This window comes from Lichenostomus cassidix, chromosome 1 (assembly GCF_008360975.1).
Source record: "Lichenostomus cassidix isolate B80296 chromosome 1, HeHo_3.0, whole genome shotgun sequence".
Lineage (NCBI taxonomy): Eukaryota > Metazoa > Chordata > Aves > Passeriformes > Meliphagidae > Lichenostomus > Lichenostomus cassidix.
The window spans coordinates 32999852-33027186 of NC_139479.1; the positions used below are offsets into that span (position 1 = coordinate 32999852).

The following is a 27335-nucleotide window of genomic DNA, read 5'->3' on the forward strand; positions in this document are numbered from 1 at the left end:
TAGGCTGAGGATTTTGAGCACTGCTGATTGCCGTAGCTTGTAGTTCTGTGGCTGACTATGATTCAGTAAAGTCAATTTACGATTTATTCAGTCATTTTTAAAGCTGGTGTTTGCTGCTCTTTCAACAAAGCTTTATTAGGTTTTGAATTCATATCCCACTTTTCCTTTGCCCTCCAAAGGCCTGTCCTGACTTAAACAACTTTAACTGCCTTCTGGAATATAAAAGATTGCAATACATGTGCTATTCCTGCAGTCGATTTTAAATCTTACCATAGCTCTTAAAGACCTCACCTTATACATAGTGATCAACTGTAAAACAAGTCACTCACTAGCATCTCTGTGGATCGTGCAAAGTGAGCTGCACTAAATATTATCAATAAACTTTAATGATGACAATGAAAAGGTACGTTTAGTCCAAAAAACCTCAGGGCTTTGCCTGTTCATCATTTTGTTGTACTCCCAGAACTAGTTTCAGCTGCAATTTACTTGTAAAAAAGGAATGAAGTCTTCTTGCACCAAGTAGTTACACCCAGGGTTCATCAGAAGGTGAACAAACTTCGCAGCATCATCATAGCAGGTGTGAAGTATTCTGAAATGTAAGTATTTCCATTTAATGTTCTACACAGAAAATTGCTCATGCTATCTCATGCAGGCATCCCAGAGCAAGGCCTATGAAACAACACGTATTTAAATGCTAATTAAAAATGTCAAACCATGCTCTGAGTGAACTTATCAAAGCAGTACTGTCTCTTACATGCAGGTTAAAGGAGGTGGGTACACCATGTAATTGATTACATGGAAGGACATTTTAAAGTTAGCATTAAAGGAAAACTTGAAATAAAAAGCATTTTGTCTAGAATTGGCATCTACAAGTTAGGGCCATTGTTTTCACTTTTCTCATGAACAGTCAGTCATTTATCAAACATTCAAAAATCTATAAACCCTGTTTAAGTATTAAAGTATTATTTAGTTACATTTTCCCGTGTACAAGTTTGCTGACAATGGTTGATTATAGGAAAGTGTTTTATTCCCCTATACAGACAGGATCGCATTCAGAGCTTAAAATATCACATTTCAATGAAAAAACATGCAGTACTTCTAAAAACATGTAATCTACTTACTTCCGCCACATTGCAACAAATTTATGAACTGACACGTATCCTGTTCGTTCACCTCCAGCACAATAAAACAAAGGACCTTTCCAGTAAAGTGGGCATTCACAAGCCTACAATTAAAGAATACATCATCAGTTTATTGATTCCTTATCTGAAGGCTACTCTTTTATTTATAGATCTTTTAAAAGTTATAAGTGTTAAGAAGAAAGCAACAGGGAAGAGATTTTTTAAAAAACTGTTTGCAAAACCAGCTTCACCTTCTGAAATAATTCATTTCAAGCAACTGCTTTAGGCTGAAATCCAAAAGTGGAAAGCAAAACACAGGGCAACTTGTAGCTTTCCTAATAGATCAATGCAGTCAGTCAAATGTCTGTCTGTCCATGCTTCAAGCAGCTAAACAGAGTCCATCTTAAGCTCTAGGGGAGAGCTGGACATCTCTAAACTAAACTCAAGACAGCACTTACAGACCTTTTGAACTGGAGCAAACTGACATTTGGCTGGCTCAGAGGATGGCTCAACTCATCTGCATACTTGCATATGCATGGCACACACTCTGTCCAATTTTAAGTAGTAGGCCAGCCTGCCCTGAGCAGCAGTATCTTGCTTTAGGATGCTCAACAGCTACAGGTTCCCAACTCCAATGCTCCCCCATACACCTGAAGTGGTGATTCTGTGCCTGCTCCAAGCTTCTGCAGCCATAACAGCCAAGTGCCCAACTCACCTAACACTGACTACAGCTGGGAGCACTCAGACATGTTGGCATCTCCAAGAATCTCCAATAAAACTGTGAATATTGCAAGATGTGTAAGGTCACTGGAGCAAAAGTACAACTACTTCTCATGCAATAGTTTAACTAGTAATTCAAACAAATTAAAAAAGTGAGTTTGATAAATACTGTCCTCAGACAGAGAGGCTTTGCATTATTCTTCAGGAAAGTGCCTTTCATCACTGAATTGGAGGGGACTAGACCTTTTCATCTTCCTTGCTGAGAAAGAAGGGTCTCTTCCCCACCTCCCCAGTTCAATGCTGGAAGGAGCTGTGGAAGACAGGGATCTTATCATTTAGCTTAGCACTATAAAAGTTTTGGTGAAGGAAACCCCCAGTCCTGCTCTTGTGAGCAGTCTTAGTTTCTGTTTTCTAGACCTTGGACAAAGTGACAGGAACATGGATGAGAACCTGAGACTCATTACCAAGACCATGACTTGCAGCGAGATTTCAAACATTGATTCAATATAACAAAATGGAAATTTTAGTGTATTTTAACTAGCTTATTGTCTGTTACACAGAAGTTTAAAAATATTTGTTGCTTTCTAAGCTAAGTATTTTGTCACTCTGCCATAACTCCAAATTAGCTCTTCAGGAATAACTTGAGAGCTATAATCTCAAGTTACCAAACCATTCTGTCTTTACAACAGAGGCTCAGCACACTGCAGAATAAGAAAAAAACCCCCAACCAGTGTGAACAACCAAACAAAACATGTATTAGCAATGCTTTTGCCTTAAGTTTCTTGGTCAGCATGGAATGCAGAACAACATATAATGTGTCCTTTTGTATTTGGTTGTTTATGCAGCAAAAAAAGTAGTTCAAGTTTTGGTTTAATGTTTGTTTGTTTTGGGAAGGTCATTTGATACACAGTTAATGCAAAAAAAACCACATAACTGTGCTATCAACAATATAGAATATTGCTGAATGGTAACTTGTAGGAGATGAAAACACATAATACAAGAAAACCAAGCACACGGAGCTCATCTCTCATTTCCACAGGAGTACAGTATGAAAAGAAGATGGCCAGCAAGTTCTCACCTTTGCAACCTTACCCATGTCTTCTAACGTTGCCCTCTCATTTGGAAATTCAGAGAAAGTGTTCTCAATTTTGGCAATCACAGCATCTATATTAACTTTTTCCTTAGGACATCCTCGAGGAAAATAAAAAGTTGGAATGTTTTGACTATGTGATGGTGGCAAAGTTTCTTCCTTCTTTGTTTGAACCTAAATAGATAAATACACATTTGACAGTCAGGTACCATGAAATCACACAGTCATCCACAGAGGACTTAAATCTCTTGGTATTCTATGTTCCAACACACCTTCAAAAATATTTCAGATTATAAATTGAATAAACTATTAAAGAATGAGAGCACATCGGAAAAATTAATGAGTATTTCCAAAAACTGTCATTTAGAAAGACTTCTAGGATGTTAAATATTTAATAAAAACAACTTCAGTCTTCAACATATCAAGTTTCAAGACATATATTAGACAGCTTCTTGGGGACATCTGAAATTATTCAGGTTATATTATCTGTTTTAGAAAAAACCTTTCAACCTCTATCTTAACAGACATTATGAAAGAATTTACTTTTGCAGTATTTCTAGTTTTACAGCTTCAAGCTTTTGAAATAAGGATGACAACTTAGTTATGAACCACCAACTTGTTCAATGTAGTTACGGTGAAGATTTTCTTTTTTATCCTAAAAGGTGATAGATTTTATATAAAGTAGCAAACAATGCCTGCAGAGGGATTTTCTTTAATGTAAAGTGTACACAATTATGGTGTTAGAGCTTAGAAAGATATTTCGAGAATTGTGACACACCATATCACTAAAAAAACCACCCAGATGACTTGTAACAAGAGAAATATATTTAAATGCATTCAGGTTCAGTAAAGAAGAATTTATCTTGCAGTTACTTTCAAAATGAAGTCAAGTAAGGCAGAGAAACAAAGATAATGGGCAAAGTAACAGTTAGGAGGCAACTCAAAATTAGCAATTAAACTAAATTAAAGTGAAGTCTACTCCCAACACTACTATTCAAATGTAGAAACACTGCTATAGGGTGACTCATCCTAGTGTTGAATGTGCTCAAGATCCTGCATCCCATTTCTCATTTTCAACCACAACTGGGGGAAAATAAATCCAAAATCCCTCCAAACCCCCTAACCCTTGTTTTACATCTTGTCACCTTTTCCAATGTGCTCTAAAGATACCCAACTCTCCTACTGCAATCAATGTCCTTCCTTATGTGAGTAGAAGAACAAGGTGCTTGTGGACAACAGATTTTAATTTGCAGAGTTCCGACCCAGGAGCTTTAATTGGAATGCTACATATGCCAAAAAACAGCCTGAACTAACCTTTCCTTCCCCTCCTCTGCATTTGAGCCTGAATTCCTGTCCACAGCTGCAGAATTACCTTAACCATGCCGTAAGTTTTACTTCATATAGGAAAAAGTTACCTTGAAGCTGTGACACCAGGAGTCAATGTCTGTCACTTTCTAAGAATCCTGTAACAAGTTTTGATATCTTATCATTAGTTTAGCAGTCCAGTTGACGAGGCATCAGCTTAGATTAAGAGTGCTAGAGGGTATCAAAAATGCCTTCTAACTTTAGACTTCCAACATTTTGGGAAGTATAAAGACAGCAATGTTTTATTCTCTAGGTAACATCACCACCAGCACTACAAATAATAAACATAACTGAGTAAACACCTTGTTTCACTCTAGAAGCCCAGCTCTACCCATCAGCACTTTACAAAAGCCCTTGAAGTTACCCTATTTCCCCTTTTCCCCATGTCCAAGAACTGCCTGGATTGACATAAGATTAGCTCAGTTGGTCAGAGCATGGTGCTAATAACACCAAGGTTTTGAGTTCGATCCCCATATGGGTCAATCATTTTAGAGTTGGACTTGATGATCCTTGTGGGTCCCTTCTAGTATTCCTCAGAATATTCTGTGATTCCGTGATAACCACTCCCATGTGAGCTGCTCACACACAGAGCAGCAGGTGTTCCAGCTCTTCAGAGGTGCCCTATGAGGAATGCCCCATCTGAGAAAAGGGAAAGTGCAAATCACAGACTATTAACATTCCCTGAATGTTGCAGATAATATGAGGTAAATCAGTATTTTAAGGAAGCTTAGTACAGACAGACAAGGCACTTTTAAAATCCACAGCTACAGAAATTTAGAGCCTCAGTTTAAAAAAGAAAAAAATATTTTAAAAGGAAAGGTAGAAGCAGAGGGAAGACTACACTGGAAAAGATCCCAAGAGAAAAAGAAAAGCTAACAATAGAACCATTTGTTCATTGGAAACTATTTTTTCAGAAACTACTAATTACTTTAGATACCTCAGATACAAAATAAATTACTTCCATTGGTCCAGGTTAAAAGCTGCTCTTAAACATATATGGAAATCTCAATTCAAGATTTGTAGTAAGACCTATCCAAGCACAAGTTATTTAAAAGAATTATACAATAAGGGCTTTTTATTTATTTTTCATCTAATAGTCTAGAATATGTTCGCAGCAGACAAAGACTATGGAGAAGAAATTAAGCAACAGATTCAGAACTTGAGGCAAATATAAAGTGATTTTTTAAAGATGAAAATGTATTTAAACATTTCAATTCTGCATGCTTAGTGTAAAAATACATAATATTTAATCAGACAGAATATTAATTCAATTCTAAAACCAAATATAGACTACAAATAACTCATGGCAAGACAAATTAATTCTCCCTATATTGAAAGATGTATATTTTTACATGCTGGTTTATCAAAGCTGGCAAAAGAAGAAATTACAAAAAGGCTTCATTTCCATTAGCAAGTGTGTGATCACAATAATTTCTGCTTGAATTATTAGGTGCCTACATATAGGCATCTAGTGAGAATACCATCTAGGGCACAAAACAAAATGCCCTTGAACATTCCTTGTGGTATCCAGCAGCCAGCTCCGAGCACAGCTCTCGCTCTGCATCTGCCACGTGGATGTTCTGAGCACACTAATGCTTCTTAAATGCCATCAGCAACGTGGAATTGGACAATCGAATTGTGCTGTTAATGTCAGTCAACACAGGGATAAGAGCTGCACTGAAGAAAGAAGCATGTAGTCCAAAACCATTAGCTCCAACTAATGCACTATAAAGTTGATATTACATCTCCTCCCTCTTCTCACCTTCCCAAGAAAGGCCAAGGATTCTTCTCTCAGTCTGAATTCCAATAACCAAAATGCTCCTTGTACAAGTGAGGCTGCTCTGCTGTATGTGCTTTAATGAAGGAACATGTGATACTAAAAACTTCACTGTTTTCTGTAAGTTCAGCTGCTAGTTACTTCTGTAGAGGCACATACTGCATAGCTTATGAAAGAGTCAGTTCTGTTATTTCAGGGCAATCAAAATGCACTAATTGTGTGATATTAAGCTGTTCTAAAATTAATTATAATTTCAACCAGAGAATTTCTTCATTAACGAGAACTGCCAGGAGTCTGCTAACATCAAATCTTTGACTGGAAAATCTGCAGGAACAGTTCATTAATCTTTTCGCACAACTACTCCAATTAGCGGTCAATTTAACATTTAGAAAGTGATCTACATTTTCCTGTGGCGTTAAGTTAAAACCTTTAATACTTGTACCAGTAAGGTAAACTGAAAAAAAGAGACTCTTTTGGTCAGTGAAAATTTCCCTGCAACTTGCTGAGAAAGAGTACCAACAATAGCATGCTTGGAATTAAGGAAAACAGCTGTACAAACCTGTAAATAACTCAAAGAGATGTGTGCTGCAGTGTCAGGACTGAAGGGAGCATTAACCTTTGCAATAAGTATATACCAAATCCAGAATCTAATTGTAGATTAGATTTGCCACTGCAGTTTAGGTTTTATGTAACAGATGGGAAGTGAGGATTCCTTGCAAACTTGTTTGCAGTAATGTAAACAAACTTCTGTAAGATTTTTCTGTAGGAGAATTCAAGAATACCTTTAATACACAAACAGTTTTCATTCCTGACAGTAAGTACTGTCCACAGCTACCCAACACTTACTTGTCTTGATTTTTACAGCGGAGGAAATAGAATTTTTTATCCCATTGAGGTCACTGTTCAAGAGGCAAACTTCTTATTTTGCAGCTTTCCAGATCCTTTTCCAACCATGCTTCTAGCAGTTGTTTATAGTAATGGCACAAAATCAGTATTATAATTACAATACAATAATATATTAGTATATACCAGAGAGCATGGATACTCCATATTCCAAAGACAGAAATTAATTCTTCAAACTAGATAGTCTTCTTACATCTACCAACTGATGAGTTGCACTCAGCTTTGTTATAAGCTAAAAATAAAGACACTGGGAATTTTAAAAGGGTGGGCTTTTCCTTCTCTCTTAACCCAAAGAGCCAATGCTGTGATACAGTCATTCAACTACAGGATATATTGCTGAAATAACAAGGAAGGGGGGACTTGTTCCCTGATATTTTAAGAAAGTATGCTCAGTAATGTCTAGATCTAAAATTTGCATGTAGCAAATGCCAAGTAGAAATACTGAGCCAAGCAGAAATACTGAGTCCCACAAATGGGTTGAATATGTGGATTCAAATGCAAGTGAGTAAAACCTCACTTATAAAGGGATTGCCGGAAAAAGAAGAAAGCTAAATATGTTTGTGAATGTAATACTCTTTTAGACATCTTTGAGACTAAGATATGAGCTTGGGTTGGAAGGGACACCTAGTTCCAACCCCTCCTTCTGTGTGCAGGGATGCCACTCACTAGATCAGGTTGCTCAGGGCCTCATTCAACCTGGTGTTGAACACTTCCAGGGATGAGGCATCCATAACTTCTACTGTGTAACCTGTGCTAGTGCCTCACCATTCTCATTATAAAGAATTTTTCCTCTCTTCTTTTAGTTTAAAACCGTTCCCCCTTGTCCCACCACTATCTGGATGAAACTGATTGGTATTTATATTTTGACATGACTGTAGAATAAGATAACTTCATTCATAAATGCTGGTGCTTTCTAACAGACACCAACATTTGTTATGCCTGTTTCTCTGAAAAAAAACCCAAACCAAACATTAAAAAAATATAGACAGAGTTCGCAGTTAGCTCTTGCTGTAGCATTTGACAGGAAGTTCCAGGATAATGTCCATATTAGAGAAAAATCTATGCAATGCATACAACAGGGTCAAAAAAGGACCCAAAAAATTCTACCTCACATTTACACCCAACTTCACATTAGGTTTTTATTAAGTGGTGCACCACAATCTCCACCCTAAAAACCAGGCATTAAACACTGAAAATACTATAAAGAGATTTTTTCCTATCAAATAGATAAAAGTCTGGTTCAAATCCTTAATAGTTTTCAACTGTGGAATCAAAAGGAAAAAGGTCTGTAGCAACACTATTCATGATGTGCAATACATAAGTTAATCTGGTTCTTCAACAGACTGGGTCTTCTTGTATATTCCACTTTATGATAAATTTACCTGGATGGACCAAAGTACATAATAACCACAGAGGATTTTCTGCAGAGATATGACATTCAGCCTTTTAAACCAAAACATCTCTACCATTACCCACGTACAAAGTTCATCAACCACCCAACAATGCAAACAGATACTGCACGAAGTTCCCTGATTCACAACAGAAAATGAAAGGCAACATAGAGATACAAAGGGTAACACTATTTTTTTAAATAAGTCTTTCCTGTATTAAATGCAGTGAGTTCTTAAGAATACAAGGTGTGCTACAGCTTATCAGTTAAACAGTAATTGTGAATGTAATAAAATGTTATCAGTAAGCAAACTCACAAGGAATACCTGACCAGCCTTCCCTTCCCTCTGCTCTGTTATTGCTGTCAATCTAAGTCTGACCAATAAAATCACAGAAATATTTCTTTAACTTACTATCTAATTGATTGCACAGTGCAAATCAACATTTCCCTCTAGATAAACAATTATCAGTGATTTTACGGAATTTAAATTTTGAAAACATCACATAAAAGACATGTTACTACTGTTTAGAAAAGGGTTCATTCTCATTTGGAAGGAAGACAACAGTTTTGAAAAACCTGTTCTAACACCTCAAATACTTTAACATGCTGAAGTGCCTTCAAAAATCTGTTTCAGGATAGGTAATGTAAGGTTACTACCAGAACTTTCCTCAGAGGAAGTCCAGAGAAACATATCTTCTGTAACGTAAGATCTCTTGATCTTGTGGTAGACATTTATATTTACAATTATTTAAGTTAAAGTGTGATACTTTTTCATTGCTCTCTGTGTCATTCTCATTAATGTCTTTCAAGCCAAACTAATGAGATTTATTACTTCAAGAGCTCACTGATTGTACCACTTCCCATTCAACTTGATGTGCTAAGCATTATTTTTTTCCTCTGTGAAAGATGATCCTTGGACAACTTAAAACTTTCAATATTTGTGGGTTGTCCCCTCCTGCCCCCAAAGTTCTGTTACTGTAAAAAGCAATTATTGCACTGAAAAACAGCTTGAAAACAGTAAATTAATCTGAAAGCTTAATAATGAAGTTTTACAGCATGGCATAAGGTAAGCTATACCACAGCACACCTGCAACTTCCCCCATGCCCACATAGAATTTACTGCCTCTCACCATTGACAGGGAAGCAATATAGTGAATTGCCTCAGGTCACCAAGACAGCTAAAGAGCAAAATTAAAACCCCCTCTGTGTCTTCATCCTCACACAGTTGGTGCTCAGAAGCAACATGGTTCTGCTGCTAACACAAGGAAGGATCAGGGAGTACTGTGCCTGCATTGTTTAAAATCAGATTACATTAGGCTTAAAACCATGCTAAGATTGTGATTCATTTTGCATAGCTTAGTCAGAAATATAAAAGATGTGAATGATCAAACCCTGGAGAGATACCTACAGAGAATGAACCCATGCTAAACCAGTCCTCAGGGTATATCTGTAAGTCTTTTCTCTGGCACCAAACATTTTAGTCCCAGTTGTTTCCTTTTATCCTGGCCTTCAGCTTGCTATCCTTCAGTCGCTGTCTGGTAGCTGTTTGTGGATGTGCTAGAGACTAATTTTATCATACATGCTCCTCTTTCTTTCCACAGTAAGAAATAAACATTTATTTTAACCCTGATGCAGTTTTACACTAGCTTAATTTTGCTGCTAGCCTTAACTCTGAAAATTTCATTCATCTAGTTTGGTCTGTAGTCACTTTATATTTGTGCCACGTGAGGGGATGGAAATGGAAAAATTAATACACTTTCCCATAAAGTTCTAGCAATATACCATTAGAAGAAAAAAAGTATTTTAAACTACACTGTTTCCTATTTTATATATACTTGTGACCTGAATTAATGCAAAGGAGCAGGGTTTAGCAACTCTCACAATGCAGTCTATGTTCCAGACAGCAATCCTGTGTTAAAATTCTGACCAGAAAAACATGGTGGGAATCTCCTTCCTGCATAACAGGTTGTGCACTCATCTTAGTTTTACACAAATTGACTATCATTCTCATCTCATTTATGCATGTTCTTAGCTGTTTACTCTCAAGTCTATTTCTGTACAAAAGTATATGGTAATCTGGTCTTCTGATTCAATGCAAACATTAATCCTCAATGCTAACTAAATCAACTCTAAAGTTGAAGCCATACATTGCTCTGTCCCATTTTAGGATAATTGACATGTTACAATACAGCATGTAGCAATTCCATAAGCAAATCAAAAGAGATTCAGTGATGTTTAGAGCAGTCAAGAGTAACATAGGAAGGATCCTAGGTGACAGTAAAAAAGAAGCTTTTTAAAGACCATAACCTTGCACAACAATTTGCAGAAGGAAGGAGGATTATGATGGAGTTAAAACCAGAGTTTCATGGCCTAAAAATATATCCAATTTCTTATTTGACATAAGGAAAAAAAATTTGCAATATTGAATTTCCTAATTTGCACATAGCATATATTAAAGAACAGATAACGATTTCTATACTTGGTTTAATTATAGGTCATTGTTTTCAGCAGTTCACAGTGCAGACACTGTTACTGGGAGTTGAGATAAAAGAAATGGTGAATCTCACTGATCCATTCCCCCTGCTGTCCACTGGTAGCCCGAGTCCAGCAAAACCCTTCCTGATTTGGCAAATAGCAGCCAAACTACAAATACCAAGCTCAGAAGAGGTAGTTGATTTTCATGTTTCTTGGGTTTTTTAATCATTCCGTATCAAATTCTCCTGAACCTTTAGTGCAGCAACTCAAGAATGTCATCCATGTTGAGAGCAAATATCAATATCAATCCTTCTAGAGTAACACTGGCTACCAAGTGGCAGGGATGAGACTGTACATTCATTTTACAATACAATGTTGGACAGCTGAGCTTATTAGCAAACTAAGATTGAGTTTTATTTTGTCACTGAAATACTGTTTGTGGGGTAACTTCTGATTCTGAGGTAAAAAAAACCCAAAGTTTTTTTTAGCTGTTTGCTACCTGAAGATAATTTCTCCTCTTGCTGTAAGTCTTAAGACAGCAGAGTAAATAGTAGTACTCTTAATTTTGTGATAGCATGGGAAAGAAGTACCCCATTCAGTTTGAGTGAAATTGCTGTGGTAAGGGCCATCACTGGATAGTCTTGAACGTCTTACTATAAAGCATAAAAAATTATGGTACAACTACCATTAACACTTTTCCCCTTTAATTTAACCAAGCCAAATTGAAACAGCCAAACTGACCCTCAAGAAAAAGCCACGTAAGCATCAGCACTGCAGGAGTGCATGCTTTGGACCATCTACACAAACATATCTGGAAATGTTAGTTGTAATGTAGGAGGAGACAGTAGGTAATGGCATCCAGGAAAAGCTTCCACCTGAAACTATGAAATGCATTCCATACACACCATCCTGGGTATTGAATTTAACACCACTTCCAACTAAAAGCATTTGTGAATGGCCACCACAAGCAAGTCACATCACATATACACAAACAAAAGTAGCACTGGGAAACTTTCAAATGGCCAAAATCTCATTGTCACTTGTTAGTGAAGAGTGAGGTAAATGGCATTTTTCTGCATGGTACCTAACCATTACAGCACACAGTCACCAATCTCCTCCCTTTCTGTACTATATATGCTGGACTAACAGATGTCTCACGCAAGTTCTTCTACAACTCTGATTTTAGAAATACTGGGATTCTCCCAGTTTGCAGTTTGGTACAGCTGATATATATATAAATGATGCAGCCCTGCTGGGAACTGGAGGATGCCATTGCAAAAGCCTTATTACTGTAGAAACAACATCAAATATGGCTGCACACTTTTTTTCTTTTGGTACAGTCACATAGAGCTTCAATATAAAAAGTTATGCAGAATGAAGAGCTTATTGATTAATTCAGAAAATACTGGGGTGCAGACAAAATGGAAGATGTAGTTACCTGTGCCCCCAAAGCCATGAATACAAGACCTTTCCACATTACATGCATGTCCATTGGTAACTTGCTTTATTTGCTGACAAAACTTTTACCAAAGGCTTCTTGAGTGAGGCTTCCTCTGAGAATTTGTCATCACATGCCTTAATTTAAAAATGGAAAAAAGTAATATTTTTCAGAAAAATCTCCCCTGTGAAACACAATTTCTTCTACACTTCATGATAAGACAGAAGTAGTGGAAAAATATTAGCTACTGCTAGTATGACTGCTAGTGCCTGTGAGTTGCTGTCAAACAGGCTACAGTTTATGAATTATGTCAAATTAAGTAGTCCAGTCACTAATATATGCTGCAACATAGAAAATATAGAATACAGAAGATATTCTGATCACAGGTGAAATCTGTTCTTCTATTCCTTCCCAGTGTATTCTGTTACCCCAGCTGTTTCCAGGGCACAAGTGGGTAAGTTCATCCTAGTACGTGATCATTTTGATTGCACACAGCCAAGGGACTGACAGGTACACCTGAGGCAATTCTAACATTTGTCTACAGAAAACAGCCTGTGTCAGGACAGGCCATCAGTTCAACATCAAAAGTAACACATACATCTAAGACAGACATCCACTTAAACTCTGCAATAGCTTTTTATCCTTACATGTTTACAACAAAACAAGTTTCAATCACTAGATGCAATAGACTTTAAGAAAAATCCTCTCAAACGAGAAACATGTCACCAAGTTCAGCCTTGCTACTGAGCTGCAAAGTCAACAGCTGGAGCAAGTATTCTGTCAACTGCTTGTCTGCTGATGCCCTGAAAAATTCTGTTTTGGACAATTGCGAAAACAATCTTATATCCTTTTTGCCCTGCAACAGTTGGAAGACATTTTCTATGAAGATATGCTGGACTGTTTCAGGCTTTCTAGCATATGAAGTACTACCAGCAACAGTCATACAACATCTACTATTAGCAACATTAGATAAAATAGAGAATAGTCAATCTTTTATTTCAAGGAAAAAATAAGTACATCTGAACTCTTCAATGTATGAATTGCTGCATCACAAAACTTAGCTGCAGTGGGAACTGACATCTAGACTCTTAAATCATGCATGCAAGTAAGCTGTAACAAACTTGTACAACACTGGCTTTTCTACACAAACAGTACACATTTTCTGTAAAAATAATTTAAAAATAGATTTATCACCAGACATGAGCAGGTAAAGAAGCTGCTGTCACAGGCAGCCAATACATTTTAAGTTTGAACCAGGAAACTTCACTATAGAAGTAGTAAATACCTACCAGTTTCTTTTTAAAAGACTAGAGCTTAACACCTGGCGATCCACTAGCAGTGAACCATTTATGGAAAACTTCATCTTAACTAGTAAGTCTCAGCAGGCAGCTTATATATTTTCATTCTGTTTTAAATGTTGGCATCTGCTCTGGAAAACTGGCATTATATCACCAAGCTAGCATCAAGCATACCTATCAGCTACAGTCAGATTGAGATTTGTATTCCATCTCTGGCCCTCTCAGCAAACATTTGTGTTCTTTAATAAAGCATTTGTGTGCCTGATGTAGAAGTATTATGTAAAAATGAATATTGGGTCCCCCCCGTGTGGTGTTCAAAGGTCTACAAATTATGTTAAATTAGCAAACTGATGTTAACACGACAGCTGTCATGCCAGAAGCCTCTAATTGTTACACAACCTACTTCTGAGACTGTAGCTGTAAACCCAACTGCCTCAATTAAATTTTTAATAGTAATTTTGCCTCAAATGAGGCAAATGACAATGTTATCTTCATGACTAAAAGAATCACTGTGTGCACTACATCACAACCACACACCAGCCCAGCACAGCTTAGTACCTACAAACTCTATTCATTGCTGTCTTGAACATGCCACAAGCATTTATGTAGGATTTTGGTAACAAAGGAGTGTAAAAGATCTAGAGGCACTACAGTCTAAAGTTACTTCACTCAGAAGGCAAGCCAATCTCATGAGGCACTGCAGAAGCTGAAGAAATAGTTCTCATACAGCTGACATAAATAGCACGTGTAAGCAGCATTTAGTATCATTAACAGGTGGCCATGAAATGAGTAGTTCTCCATTTTCACATTGAGGTGTGACACACACAACTACACCAAGGAATCATCAAGTAGTCACAGCAGATAAAGGTATAATTCATTAAAAGTATAAAAAAAATATACTAGCACAGGTCTGTCACTGACATTGAGAGAATTAATTTAAAATTTAGGCCAGATTTTTTTTTAGCTCCTTTTTAAAAATCATTACATTCAGCATGAATTTGACTTTTTAAAAAAACTGGTTTTAAAGTTTGAACTCCACAGTTTCATAAGGTGATCTGGCCTCTAAGTAGCAAAATATACACATTTTCTAGTTTAGCTAACACAGAGTTACAAACGTATAAGCATGTCACTGTACAGAAATGTATTTTATTCCGTTATAGTTTGGTTTCAAGCTTCAGATATATTTTCCTCATATAGCTGCTTATATTCCAGCTCTGACAGATAGGGATGCCACTAGCTGTTGGCTAAAACATGGTACTCAGCTATCAGCAGGTAATCAGCCTTTCAATTCACATTTTTAAGATGCTAGTACATCTGACAAGGTGATAGTTTCTTCTCCCTCCAAAGTTTCAGATAAATTGATGAGCAAGGTGGACACAGTGGCTCTTCAAGTACTGCATTCCCAGTTCAAGATATCCCATAGGTGTTAAGTACCTAAGAAAGATCTTGGTCTTAGAACCAACATCAGGAGAAGATGGACTGAAGCTCTATTTAATTTTATGCAGAGATACCTACTAAGAAATTTAGCTCCCCGAAGTAATAGAGAACATTCAACAGTTATGTATTGTTTTATCTCTCTTTTGAGAAATATCTTTTGAGAAAGATCTTTCCAGAAAGCCCTACTTTGCTCAGGTTTTTTCAATTTTCATCAGTAAATGAAAACTGAGGAACTGCCTATTCCACCACTTTCCAGAACAACCCACCTCACTACTGGTTGTCTATTTAAAGATTTTCAAGAAACTTGATGTGCTGCGCTCTAATGACCACTCCTTCTAAACCACAGGGGATTACCTACACAGATTATTTACTTACATGGCTCTGTATGAAAAGCTGCTGCCTCGGAATTCCTGGAACCTGTGGAAGACCCAGTCATTCCAACTCATCTCAGAGCAGATTCTGAGCCACATGTTATTTCCGCATCCACCACCATTACTAAATTTTTATTTTAAGATGCTAGTTTTAATAGCACAAACCTCTTAAAGAGAATCTGACATTTGTTTAATAACTTACGAAATAACAAGATTGTAATAGAAACAGGAAGGACAGATTGGCTTCCATTTCTTGATTTTAGCATTCTAATTTTACATCATATTCATGGACTGTTGTGTCTGAAAGCCTATACAGTGGAATAGGAGGTTGTTAACTCCAACAGCAATAAAGCTTAGCAGCTGAGAGGGTTTTTTTAAGTTATTCTACAAAATCTCTAAGCAGTCTTTAATTTTAACACAAAATTTCTTCAGTGACTATGTAGCTGATAAATAGCTATTCTTTGAAATGCTCCTAACCTACAAGGACAAATTGAAATTAACATTAATATAAATGGTCAGGTAAAGAATACCCATCTCCTGTATCAACAGTTACCAGCAACCACATTTAATTTTTGTTGAAACTTCCAAAAAGGTCTCCTTAAAATAATGAAGTCGAAGCAAACCACCACTTAAAAAAGGAACTTCAGATAAAATACTTTATATCAAACTGAGCAATGACTGACCTCATATCCTAGTTTTACATTCCTATTAATTCTGTTTTGCCCAAAGAATTCTGTAATCTAATTAAGTCATTTATCATACATTATTCTACAGTTGCCATTTACCCAGGAAGTGCAAGACTGGTTAAAAATGAAAAATATTTGCTCATTGTCTGCACTGTAAGTTTATAGCCAGCAGCATGCTAAAAAGAAAAAAAAAACCCTACAGATTAGACAAGCTGTTTTCTAAAGTAGTTTGTTGCTTGGAGGTATGCTTTAGCATACTACACTGAGATGTTTTCTAGGTCAACATAAAAAGGCCCTGTAAAAGTACAAGTGATCCAACTATCACTCGATGAAAGACAGATCAAGTTAAGGGGCACCACACAAGGTAATGCTGTGTTTGTTTACAACAGGATGCCATGACTAGACTAAGCTTGCCTCCTCCTCTGAGGTGCCTAAATATTAACTGCTACCACTATTTTTGGGTAATTAAGATAGGATTTTCTTGCCACCTCTAGTCAACAAGTTCTCTTACCTCTCTCCAGTTTAGCACAAAAGACACAAGCCCAAAATACTTTCACTCATGTGTTTATGCTGAATGGCATAAAGAGCACAGTCAACACTGGCATTCTGCTTTTCACAATGGAATAAACATTGCTTATAAAGGTCAGCTGAAACAAATTTAAAATAATAATATAAAAGACAGAAGGTTAACACATTCTTAGGGTCACAGGGCTCTATGTCCCTCTCTTGAAGGTCACCTCAAAGGGACACTAGTGCACTGAATTCAAAATTAAGTAGCAGGCTATATTTAGAATAATTTAAAATGCCAGAATTTCTAAGATAACATAATTTTTATTCTAAACTTTCCTTAATTAAAAAAGGGTGAAAAAAATTAGCACATGCCATCACTGATACACCTTTAGTGTATGAACTAGAAGTGAGGGTGAGGTAAGGACAAAGTAAATGCTTTCAGATACCACCATCTGTCTTAAAGGGTGCTCAAGGAAATACCAAATTTCAGTTTCTCCAAAAGAGTTGTACACTTCTTATTACTCAGAAAGATAATCAATCTCTTTGAACATTTACTCTGTGAGTAGTTTTCCTTCTGATTTTATGTATTTCAAATACTTCTATTCTTGATTTTAAGCACACTTTAAAATGGTAGCTTTAACTCACTGCCACAAAACAGCAGAAGTGCACATGAGAACTAAACAGCAACAACTAATCTTATCCAAATAAAAAGTCCAAAATAAACATGATCTAAAGGAATTCAGGATCATCATGCAAGTATGAAAGCACCTTTTAGCATATTATGTTTGAGCTAGTAAAGTTACAGCCTATTTCAGTATATTTTATATGCCCAGTTCCAATAAAAAGGTAAATTAAAGCCCCCAGGGAAAAGCATGTAGATCACAATTACACAGATTAAGGGAAACTATCTTTAAAAGTCTAATAGCATTAAATGCACCAACTTTTCACTGCATATACCTCTGAGCAAATATCATACTTCAGGTGTGCTATGTGCTTCAGCAAAGTCTCCTCATCTTTTGTTTGCACAAAACTACCTGCAGAGGCTTTTAAAACACAGAAGAAATCATCATATATGGAACATACTATGAAAACCCTGCGAGTTGAGTAAGAGCTTCCATGCATTGCCTGCAGTTTGAGTGGTTGTGAAGGTACAATTGACAACAATAACTTGATTGTATAAGAAAAGAAAGACAAACCTGGACCTGCTGAAAAGCTTTCAGTCTCTTCTTGAATCTAGAAGGTAAAACAAAATCACATCCTCGAGCTAGCAATGCCAACTCCTTTCTTAGATCAGGATCTTGTCGCAAAGAAATCTCCTTTATCCTCATGCTTTCGGATTTCATATAACGTCTCTGTGTGCCAGTCCAGGCACTTGAGTCCCAGTAAATAGCTGAGCTGTTGTATTATCACACAGTGCCGCTTAAAGCAGCAGCTGCACCCGAGTTCTGTGATATTATAAGACTCAGCTCAACTTCGCCCGCTCCATACATTAAAGGGAACTTGGCTGGAATTGAAAAAACAGATTGGAAAGTCACTTTGGGGGCCTGCCCTTTCATCCAGGCATTCCAAAGTCTAAATGGGACAGTATGGAAAATGAAAACCGTGTTTGGAGGAGCATCTATAAAACAGCTTCCAATTTTAAAAAAGGCAAGCCCTACAGGAATGCAGAGAGGCCAGTCGTGGTTATTTTCTAGCTTCCTCCTCCTCCCATCCCCCTCAGCTTTCCCTTCTGTCACAAAACACTCACTGTCTAGCTTCAATGAAGTACCTCACCAAAGGATAAGGCTTATTACACAGCAATTAAATTCCTTTTTAACTTTTTCGTCCTTTAGAGGGAACCCTATTACACTGTGAAAATTAAGGCAATGACAGAAAAAGCTTCAGACAGACTTTCAGAGCAGCTCACATAATCACAGGTTTTTTTTACAATAATTTATATCTAAATTACTGTATTGCAGGAATCTAAAAATTGAAATGCAAAGACAGAAAGCCATAGCAGAAATGACGCTAATGTTCCTACACTGAAATGCTGCTTTAAATAATATTTTGCCAAAAGGTTACATTAGAAATATCAATCATGTCACAAAATTTGAAAAAAATTGACAGGATACTTTTTTCCTTAAATAGGAGTTTTATAAACATTAACATCCACATATTAGATTGCATACCTGCCACATTTCAGTAGCATTAAACTCTGCTACCACCCTATTTTCAGTGTATTGAATCTCAAATACATTTTATGGGGGTGGTGAGGCCAAGTTTTAGTAGACATCAGTTTTCTTTATGGAAATAGAAATCTGATAAGCTTTTGTGAAAATTGAAGTGACCTTCAATTCTTTCTCCTTTACAATTTTAGGTACATTAACTTATAACTAGTGGAGTTTTCACATTTTAAAAGGGTATACCTTCATCACAGCAATCTTTAGGAAATGCTGCTATTTTGATGGAAGGTTTTTTCAAATATCACCATCACAGTTATGAGTATGGCAACTCTTACTATTCCTGTTCAAGCTGTGAACACTCTTAGCACCCCCAAATTCTCTTAAGGTAGAGGTGTTGTCTATTTATTATCCGTATCTTGTCATGCACAAGTTTAGTTACTAACAGCATAAAAGCAAAGATCTGGACAATCTTACTCTGTTTTCATCCCTCCTACTTTAAATAAGGCTATTTTCCTGATTACACGAAGATGTATACAGCCCAAAACAACTCTTTCACCACTGAGTCTGAAGTTTCTTTTACTGGATGGCACTGTTTTACTCCCATATAACCTTTAGCTCTATTTACCCATTCATAGCCATTCTATAATGTAACACTATATTAAAACCCCACAGTAAATATCATTGGTCAATTAAGAAAAGGAAACTATGAAAAAGTAATAGTGAAAAATTATTTGTCTTAATTGGATTTTTTTTTAGTTTATCACACACTGTTAGAAAGTAAATGATGATAAAACACCTGCTTTCTTGGTTTTAATTTAGTATCCAGTCCTGTCCCCGCCTCCTGCTTCTTTATTGCAACTCGTTATGAAGATATTTATTTCTTTCGGAAGTGGGAGAACAAGAAAGGAATTGACAAGGCAAGAGTCAGACATGTCATGGTTGGCATGACCAGACTATCCAACTGCATTGAGCAAATCTGGCTGTCACTCACTGTCTTTTAGGAAGACTAAATCAACTAACCTGGGATAAACCTTGGCCACAGGGAAGTCAACAGAAAACTGGGCATGCAGTACACAACAGCAGCATGCCTGGAACTTGAGATGAAGGACTGAGGTGTTAGAGTAGGAGAGGAATCCTACTTTGGCAACAGATAACCGTTCCAGACCAAAATGTGGAAGGTCATGAAGGTTGTATTGCAAGACAGATTGTGTTTCAGGTTAGGCAAAATAGCCTTACTTGAGACAAGGAAAGGTATCTTCTCACCTAAATCGCTTTTTACTTTCATCCCTTTTCACCAGGTGACACATTCCCGTTTGGTGCTACATTCACAGTCTTACTTGATCTGGCTGTATTATGCCATTAAGATAGATGATGGACTGTCACATGGAGAGCTAAACTAAATGACTGAAGTGCCAGTATAGAATCTAAAAGGCCTGGAGCTCCTGAACCTGCTGAAGTAGCCTCGGTAACAAAGAAGTGCTCTGAACTCCATTTCGGAAAGAGTTGTATATTTCCCTCCTTTACTCAAATGGAACTTAGAATCCATCATAACTTAGTAGCAAACCACATTCAGTATTTTGAGTATTCTGTATTGCTTTGTCACAATATTACTTCACTGCTTGAGGTAGGTGTGAAGTCAATCCCATTGTTAGCCTAATAAAATTATAGCACTATGGTTTCAAAACTAGTGGTCATTTGTATACCTGGATGCAGTATATTTGTTGTTCACAGGTTGAATATATGAACATTCTCCATGCAACTGAGTACCCTTAAGTACACTGACAGCTACTAATCACATCGTTTACATCAGCTAAGTGGAAAAGGGGTTTGCATTGCCACATTTAAGGAGACTGAGCATTTATAAAGCAATGTGGTCAAGAATCTCCTAAGATCTCTTTTAACCTTTTCAGTCATGAATTAATCACAGGGGAAAGGGAAAGTCAGCTTTCATCCAGATTGAACTAGAAGCGTTCAAGTATAGTGTTACATTTATTCTAAATCTGAATTCTCTCAAGTGAAGCTAAGGCAAAATCCTTTACTGGGTGAAGGTCTGGATGCCAGCCATGAAGCTGTTCAAGTATCCTGGCAGCTTATTATTAGCTAGATAAACAAACAGAGGAGAAGATGCATGCTCAGGGCTTCCTTCCAAAGCTAAAGATACACACTGTGAATGGATCGGACTCAAGGGTTTGTGGCCAAAGAGTTTATCACTTTAACAGAGATCTGAACATATACAAGAGTAACAACACAAATAACATAATATTCTGCATGAGGTAGAGGAAATACAATCTTGAAGAATACTTTTTAAAACCCCTAAAGTGTTTGCCTAGCAAAACAGAATTTCTTGTCAGAAGCATATACCAACAGTATATTTAAAGTCCGAGGAGATTATGTGGAAGTGACCTCAAGTCTTTGGAAAAAGCATCACAGCATTATAGGAAGCCCCCAAGAAAATAATTTTCAGCCATATAAAACCTTTAGTTGTGAGAGTCTAGTCTTCAACCCAGTAACACGTGAACCAAAATGACAGAAAGCCTGATTGGCTTCTGGAGGAAGTTTAAATAAGGCTGAATAGCCAAGCCCCAATGGCAGCAGCTTGGAGCACAACAGCATCCATCAGATTGTGATGGTGCAGAAATTAAGAGTGGCTCCTGGGTTAGCAGTGGAAAGAAAAAGGTTGTATTTCCACATCAGCCAATGCAAAGGGTTGTTATGCAACTAGTGCAACCCTCTACAAAAATAACTTAATAGTGAAGCACAGAACACAGCAGTTAAGAGAAGATAACTAAGGCAAGGTAGCACCTTTCTCAATATAGAAAAAAGATGAAACAGCATGACTAACGTAGTATTGAAGGTATATTCCAGACGTTTAAAGTGGAAAGAAGGCACTAGGAAAAACAAATAATTCAGGAAGATACACAAAAAGTCAATCAGTTAGCGATGTTTGCTAAAACACAGCTACTAGGAGGCAGGAAATACGAGGAAGAAATTACATAAATATACTAGAACACACATGAAAGCAGCAATTCGCAAAACTAAACCAAACAAACCTGAAATGCTGAGGTTGTCCCCCCCAAACCATTGTAACTAGACTATCACCATTATTTAATGTTATCTAGAATTATTTAATGTTATCTAGAAACCAGATAGTCGATACCTGGCCTTTGCTATACTGAAAGGTCCTGACTGTAATTTCTTACTAGCAACTTCCCATTTTCCCCATGTTCTCTGCTCTGCATGAGAAGAGAACAAGAGGACAATGCACTTGCGAGCTGAACAGAATTACCAAGTACTGCTGTTCATCCCGAACTCTCCTTTGGACAGCAGTCATCCCTTTCCAGCTGTACACTCACAAAACTCAAGGGAGGTAACATCTACAATGTGCACATAACAGAAGGAATCGTTGTTAGGCTCATACTCAACTACCAGTTATGGAAACTGATTGCTTTAAAGTTATGGATGGTGTTTTGAGTATGACATACAACACTGATGAACTGCTAGATGTTGACACTGTACAGCCTATTTGCTGTAAATGATGACTATTCACAAAGACTTAGCAGGTGGAAGACTAATATAGCTGATCATTAATTGTTTTCAATATTGCATAATTTCAAATAGTTTGCTTTATTTTTTAGTAAAGGGTGCCACAAGGATGATTATTTACAATACAGTGATGATCATATCTACTGGAAATGTTGACAAAATTTAGATGATTATTTATTGTTTCTCAATACCAATCTAACTTCTAAAGGAATAAAACTAATTAGAAACTGTTCTCCTGGTTCTGCTGAATAAAAAAAAAAAAAATGGATCAAGTCAAGCCATTTGATAAGTTCTACAAGCCTTGTTTTGACAGGAAGGTCAAATTGAACCTTATTCACGCTGGGCACATTTTACAAATATTTTGAATAATTTCCTCAGCACCCACTCAGTGTTTCCCCCTACATTTTCCCATGTAGACTTCATGTACATTTTCCTTTTAGACTTCCAGCTCATCTCACTTAACCCCTTTATCAGCCAAGGTTACTAGTAAGATCTGCATAGAACAAATATGCAAGGCTAGTTCCATATGATATGAAACTAAACAGTATCCACAAGGTTAATTAGACACATATCACAAAAGCCCATCATTCCTGAAAATATCTGTGGTCAAGGAGTGGTACATGGGTGGCTCTACAGTTTCTAGCTACTTTTTACCTGGAATAGTGATTGCTATGCAAAAGTGGCACATCTAACATTAAGTACTGGAACATACTTTTAAAAACACCTCTGGGTCACTGGTCAGGTTTCAATGGAGTTTAAGTTGTTTGTAGAATACAAATTGTCTACCAAGACATTGGTACCATGTGGTTAACTGGAAGACAAGAACATCACACTAATCCAGCCCAATACAAAGGAGTTATTTACATATTACGCCACACTTAGAACATTAAAATTAGTAACCATTTGTAGCTGATCGTGAAAAGCAATGAATATGCTTAATTGGTATCTTCTTGAATCAATGCAATGTCTTAAGTTCAATTAAAGTAAGGCAACATTAAGACAGCTGTGTGTGTAAGGCCTTTATATTTGCCAAGACCTGGCCATATGATTTTACCACTGGCATTTTACAGATTTTTCTCACAACATGGCTTGCTGAAAAATTCTTTGCAGCCACAGACTAGGTCCTTCAGCGGACAAACTACTTCACTGAATGAACTGCATTTATGGTTTTGTACTGAAGTAAGCCCATACAAAATTTTGGCCTCAAGTTTATTTCTTCCTGACAGAGTAAATGAAGAAGTTCTCAGAAAATAAAAAACAGGCTCTCAAGCATCACTGAAGGCAAAAAAAAAAAAAGGCTGTCTCCTCTATATCAATGCCTAATTTCCTCACAGATTGAACACCTGTTAAAAGAATGAACTGTTTAAATGACTGATGTAAAGCTATAGCTATAATTAAGATAACATGTTTTGAAAGACTGGACAAAGAAGCAACTGGAAGTAAGTAATGATCTTATATAGCTTTGAACTTTTGTTTGCTTTTAAGTCAGTTACTCGCAAAGGAGTGACTGTGATTAATCAATGTCATAATTCAAAACTGAATTAATTTTAATTGTCCTGTGTTAGGATTCAGGTGAACTTCAAACTTGAAGAAAGGCACACAATTCTGAATTCTCAGTGTTCTCAGCACTAGAAATGCCAAAAACACTTAAGAGTGGATGCAGCATACAAGACATACATGTTTCCAGTAGGACACAAGTGCAACTGCCACGTTGAAAGAGGACGAAAGTTCACTATTTCTTTTTATAAAGCACAAAGTATAAACAGAATCAATATAACTGCTAACAAAAGTAACATTTCTGTGCCAGGGTACAAGATGCATTTAGAATAAGAAACGCTATCAAAAAGCTGCAACAACAAATAACTTTCAGTTTCTCAATCATAAATAAAAAGAACAGCCAGTTCTCTGATCAGGATAATAGTTCTTCTGTTCCAAGCTACTCAGTATAGCAAAGCTTAAGATGAATAACACAACATACTACCAGTGCTGATTATGTTGACTACTATTATTTCACGCCACTCAACTCTCATAATGATTTTATAGGGAAACCTACAGCTGCACTCTTCCAGACCTTAACGTGAACTTTTGGCTGCCCTTCCTTTGTTGGCACCATAGAAGGAGCTTTATTGAGAACACACTAATGCTGACATCTCTCATAGTACCCTGTTATCATTGTAAAAGTACATCAGCTTGATACCAGGTTATTTACAGTCTCTGTTTAAGTCATGGGCTTGAGCTGAAAGCCAAGTCCACCATCCTCCCCAGTTAGTGATAGAACATGGCACTACTAACACTATCTAACTTATACAGAGCTAGGGAGTGTCTGTGTTAGACCACACTTGGTCTGCACAGCACAACCTAGTGTGCAGTGCAATGCTAACACAGCTTACACAACCCAGGCTCTGTAGTTAAGAGTGCTTCTGGTATGAAAGTGTACGAGGCAGCAATTCAGGTGCAGACACCATGTTAAGAAGGTGGCATCAGCCTAGCTACCCTTTAACTCAAACCTTCAGAACTCATTTGTTTCAAAAAGCAACTCTTAAGTGTTATTCAGACTTCAGTTAGTTAAAAGGTTTCATTCTAGCCTTCCTTTAAATTAAAAGAGATTGCAGCAATACCACTACCTTTAAATCAAGTAACTGCTAACAAAAATTTGGCAAGAATGTTATTAATGAAAAAAAAAGCTAAGCAGCCATATATTAAAGCAGTAAAAAAATTACAAGTTATAGAAATAGGATGAAATGTGCTTTAATTGTCACAGGGTAGCAAGCAGGAGCAGTATGCCTATCAAACAAAGGATACAGAGAAACTACTCCAAGAAGTACCTTTATATCAAAGGTTGACCCTGCAGAGATATGGAAAATAACTTAAGTATTTCTGATTGTATCACATTCTCTCTGCACCACCACCCCACAAAATGCCCATAGGGAATTCTGTGAATTGTTTCCCCACATGCCTTGCACACCAGCTGGTTAGGACTAGACATCTTGCCTCAGGCACTTTTAGGACTGGCATTTTTGACAATGTGATGAACAGTGTACAATTGTGTATACCCCATGTGTTTAGGATAATTTAGAGTGCCAGAAAAACTGTTAAATCTATGTACCATAGTGATAAAGGTTTAGAATAAATCTACAATAGCTATTCTTCAAGTTTGAAAGTTACGGCTCTACAATTTCTTCAATAATATACTCAGAAAATGAGACTTGAATGTTGAAAAATTTTTGTCTCCAGATTTGTTATATTAAGTATTTAGTTTTAAGTATTTATTTTATCGTACAAATCACAGCCCTAATTTCAGAATACTAAGTGCTAGCAAGCACTTCACATCATATAACAAAAGTGACCAGAACTTTGTAATTACAGTGTTTATACAACGGCTACAGTCAGATATCCACCTCACTGTGAATGACACCATGCAAACAAAGCAAAGTACCTCCCCTAAAGGAAAGAAACAATCCCTAAACAAATACTGTTTTGTTTTCATTTGCACTAAAACATCCTGTAAGATGAATTTTCGTGGTAGACTTCTGACTAGATTTTAAAATGTGCATGTGGATTAAGTGAACAGTTTACTCTTAACATGGCTTTAAGTGACCGGTCCAGATAAAAAAATTCCATAAAGATTGTGTAGGTTCTTTCATTATTGGAGAAAGTACCTTTGACTTACTAATCAGGAGAGGGCTTCAATTATCTTGAAAGACAGCAAATTCTCCTGACAAAACACTAGTGTTTCAGCAAAATACAAGGCAACTTCTGAATTTTGCATAGAAGTATAACCCGCAGGCTTCAATTACAAGCTAATCTCTGGAAAAAAGAAAATAACTCCTTTAATACAATAGCTGACAGCTACAGTACTTTTAATGCTGTCTAATGGTTGCCATCAGCACACCAACTTATTTTGCTCATATGCAAAGATTAAATATCTAATTAGATTCTAATTAAGAATGCTTCCTGTTCTGAAAAACATGTTTTTCTAACAAGTACGGAAACCTGTAGCACAAAAATGTTATTTTCCTACACTACCTGGTAATTACTTAAGGATGGCAGTTTTCTGTTATGAGCTTTATTGTTTGGTGTTCTTCAAAGAAGTTGCAGGAACAGACATACAGCAACCTTACCCATAATCAAATGCAGTGATTAAGCTCAGTGATATTGAAAATATACCATTTTCATGCACCATTTGCCAAAATAAGTTAACCGCTTGTATGCTACCTCATGAGACTTCCAGTATACAATAAGAAAAAGTTGAATAAGATGCTTAAGTTGACTTACATAGTCTGAAAAGAAATAATTCTCCAGCTCTTTAAGGCTGGATGTAAAAGCATTTTCCTAATAACACCCTCAGGCACACAGAGCTAAGTACATTAATTTTTACCATTTTCTAGGACTGCTATATACAACTTAAATCTGTATTAGCTTTTACTGTAGGTCCAGTATCTGAAACATTCTCTTCCACTTATAGAAATAATATGAGGGCCTCAAACTTACTTAAAACTTATATGAGGTAGATAAAACCATTGTGGCTTGATCTGAGAAACATAATAAGATGTGCAACACCAGATGCATTCATTTTGAGACTGCATGATGTTGTTTGTGGAAGAAAGTAGGGTACATTGTACTTTCTAAGAGAAAATACACTGTCATGGCAGAACATGCAATTCTTGGTAGTATTTAAGAGCTGATGCCAGCTTCAAATGCAATTTACACTTATAGATTAAAAAACTTTTGGGTGAAGCTTCAGTTCAGCTGAATAATAAAGCCATAAATAAACCTCTCACTGCTTGGAAATTCTCCCTCCTCAACCTTCTTCAAGGAACCAACAACCTAACCCATCTAGTTTTCTCTCAGCACTACACAAACAATTTCAATTAAGTCAAGAATGTTAGTCTTCATTAATCTCTTCTAGTTCTTCTTTATGGGATTTACTTAAAGCAATCAACCAAGACACATGAAGAGAAATTACAGTATACAAGTTAGTGATCAAGTATAGCAAATAACAGTGGGTTTTAATGGAAACTCTTCCTTTGCTTGCCTTTATTTGATACA

The 27335-nt window shown here is 36.7% G+C and overlaps 1 protein-coding gene across 4 annotated transcripts in view; it reads right to left on the minus strand.

Moving 5' to 3' along the window:
* The window catches only part of PPP2R3B (protein phosphatase 2 regulatory subunit B''beta), a 44763-nt gene that overhangs the window by 13561 nt on the left and 3867 nt on the right, over window positions 1–27335 (minus strand). For 3 of the 4 annotated variants that reach the window (XM_085056032.1, XM_085056018.1, XM_085056027.1), the window contains 3 exons: window positions 2920–3105; window positions 1122–1225; window positions 487–589 (listed from right to left, as the gene is read on the minus strand). In XM_085056032.1, coding sequence (XP_084912158.1) covers window positions 487–589; window positions 1122–1225; window positions 2920–3105 — 393 coding nt within the window. Of the gene's footprint in view, window positions 1–486; window positions 590–1121; window positions 1226–2919; window positions 3106–17777; window positions 18179–27335 lie in introns of those variants that run through there. The other variant, XM_085056040.1, reaches the window with a different exon arrangement.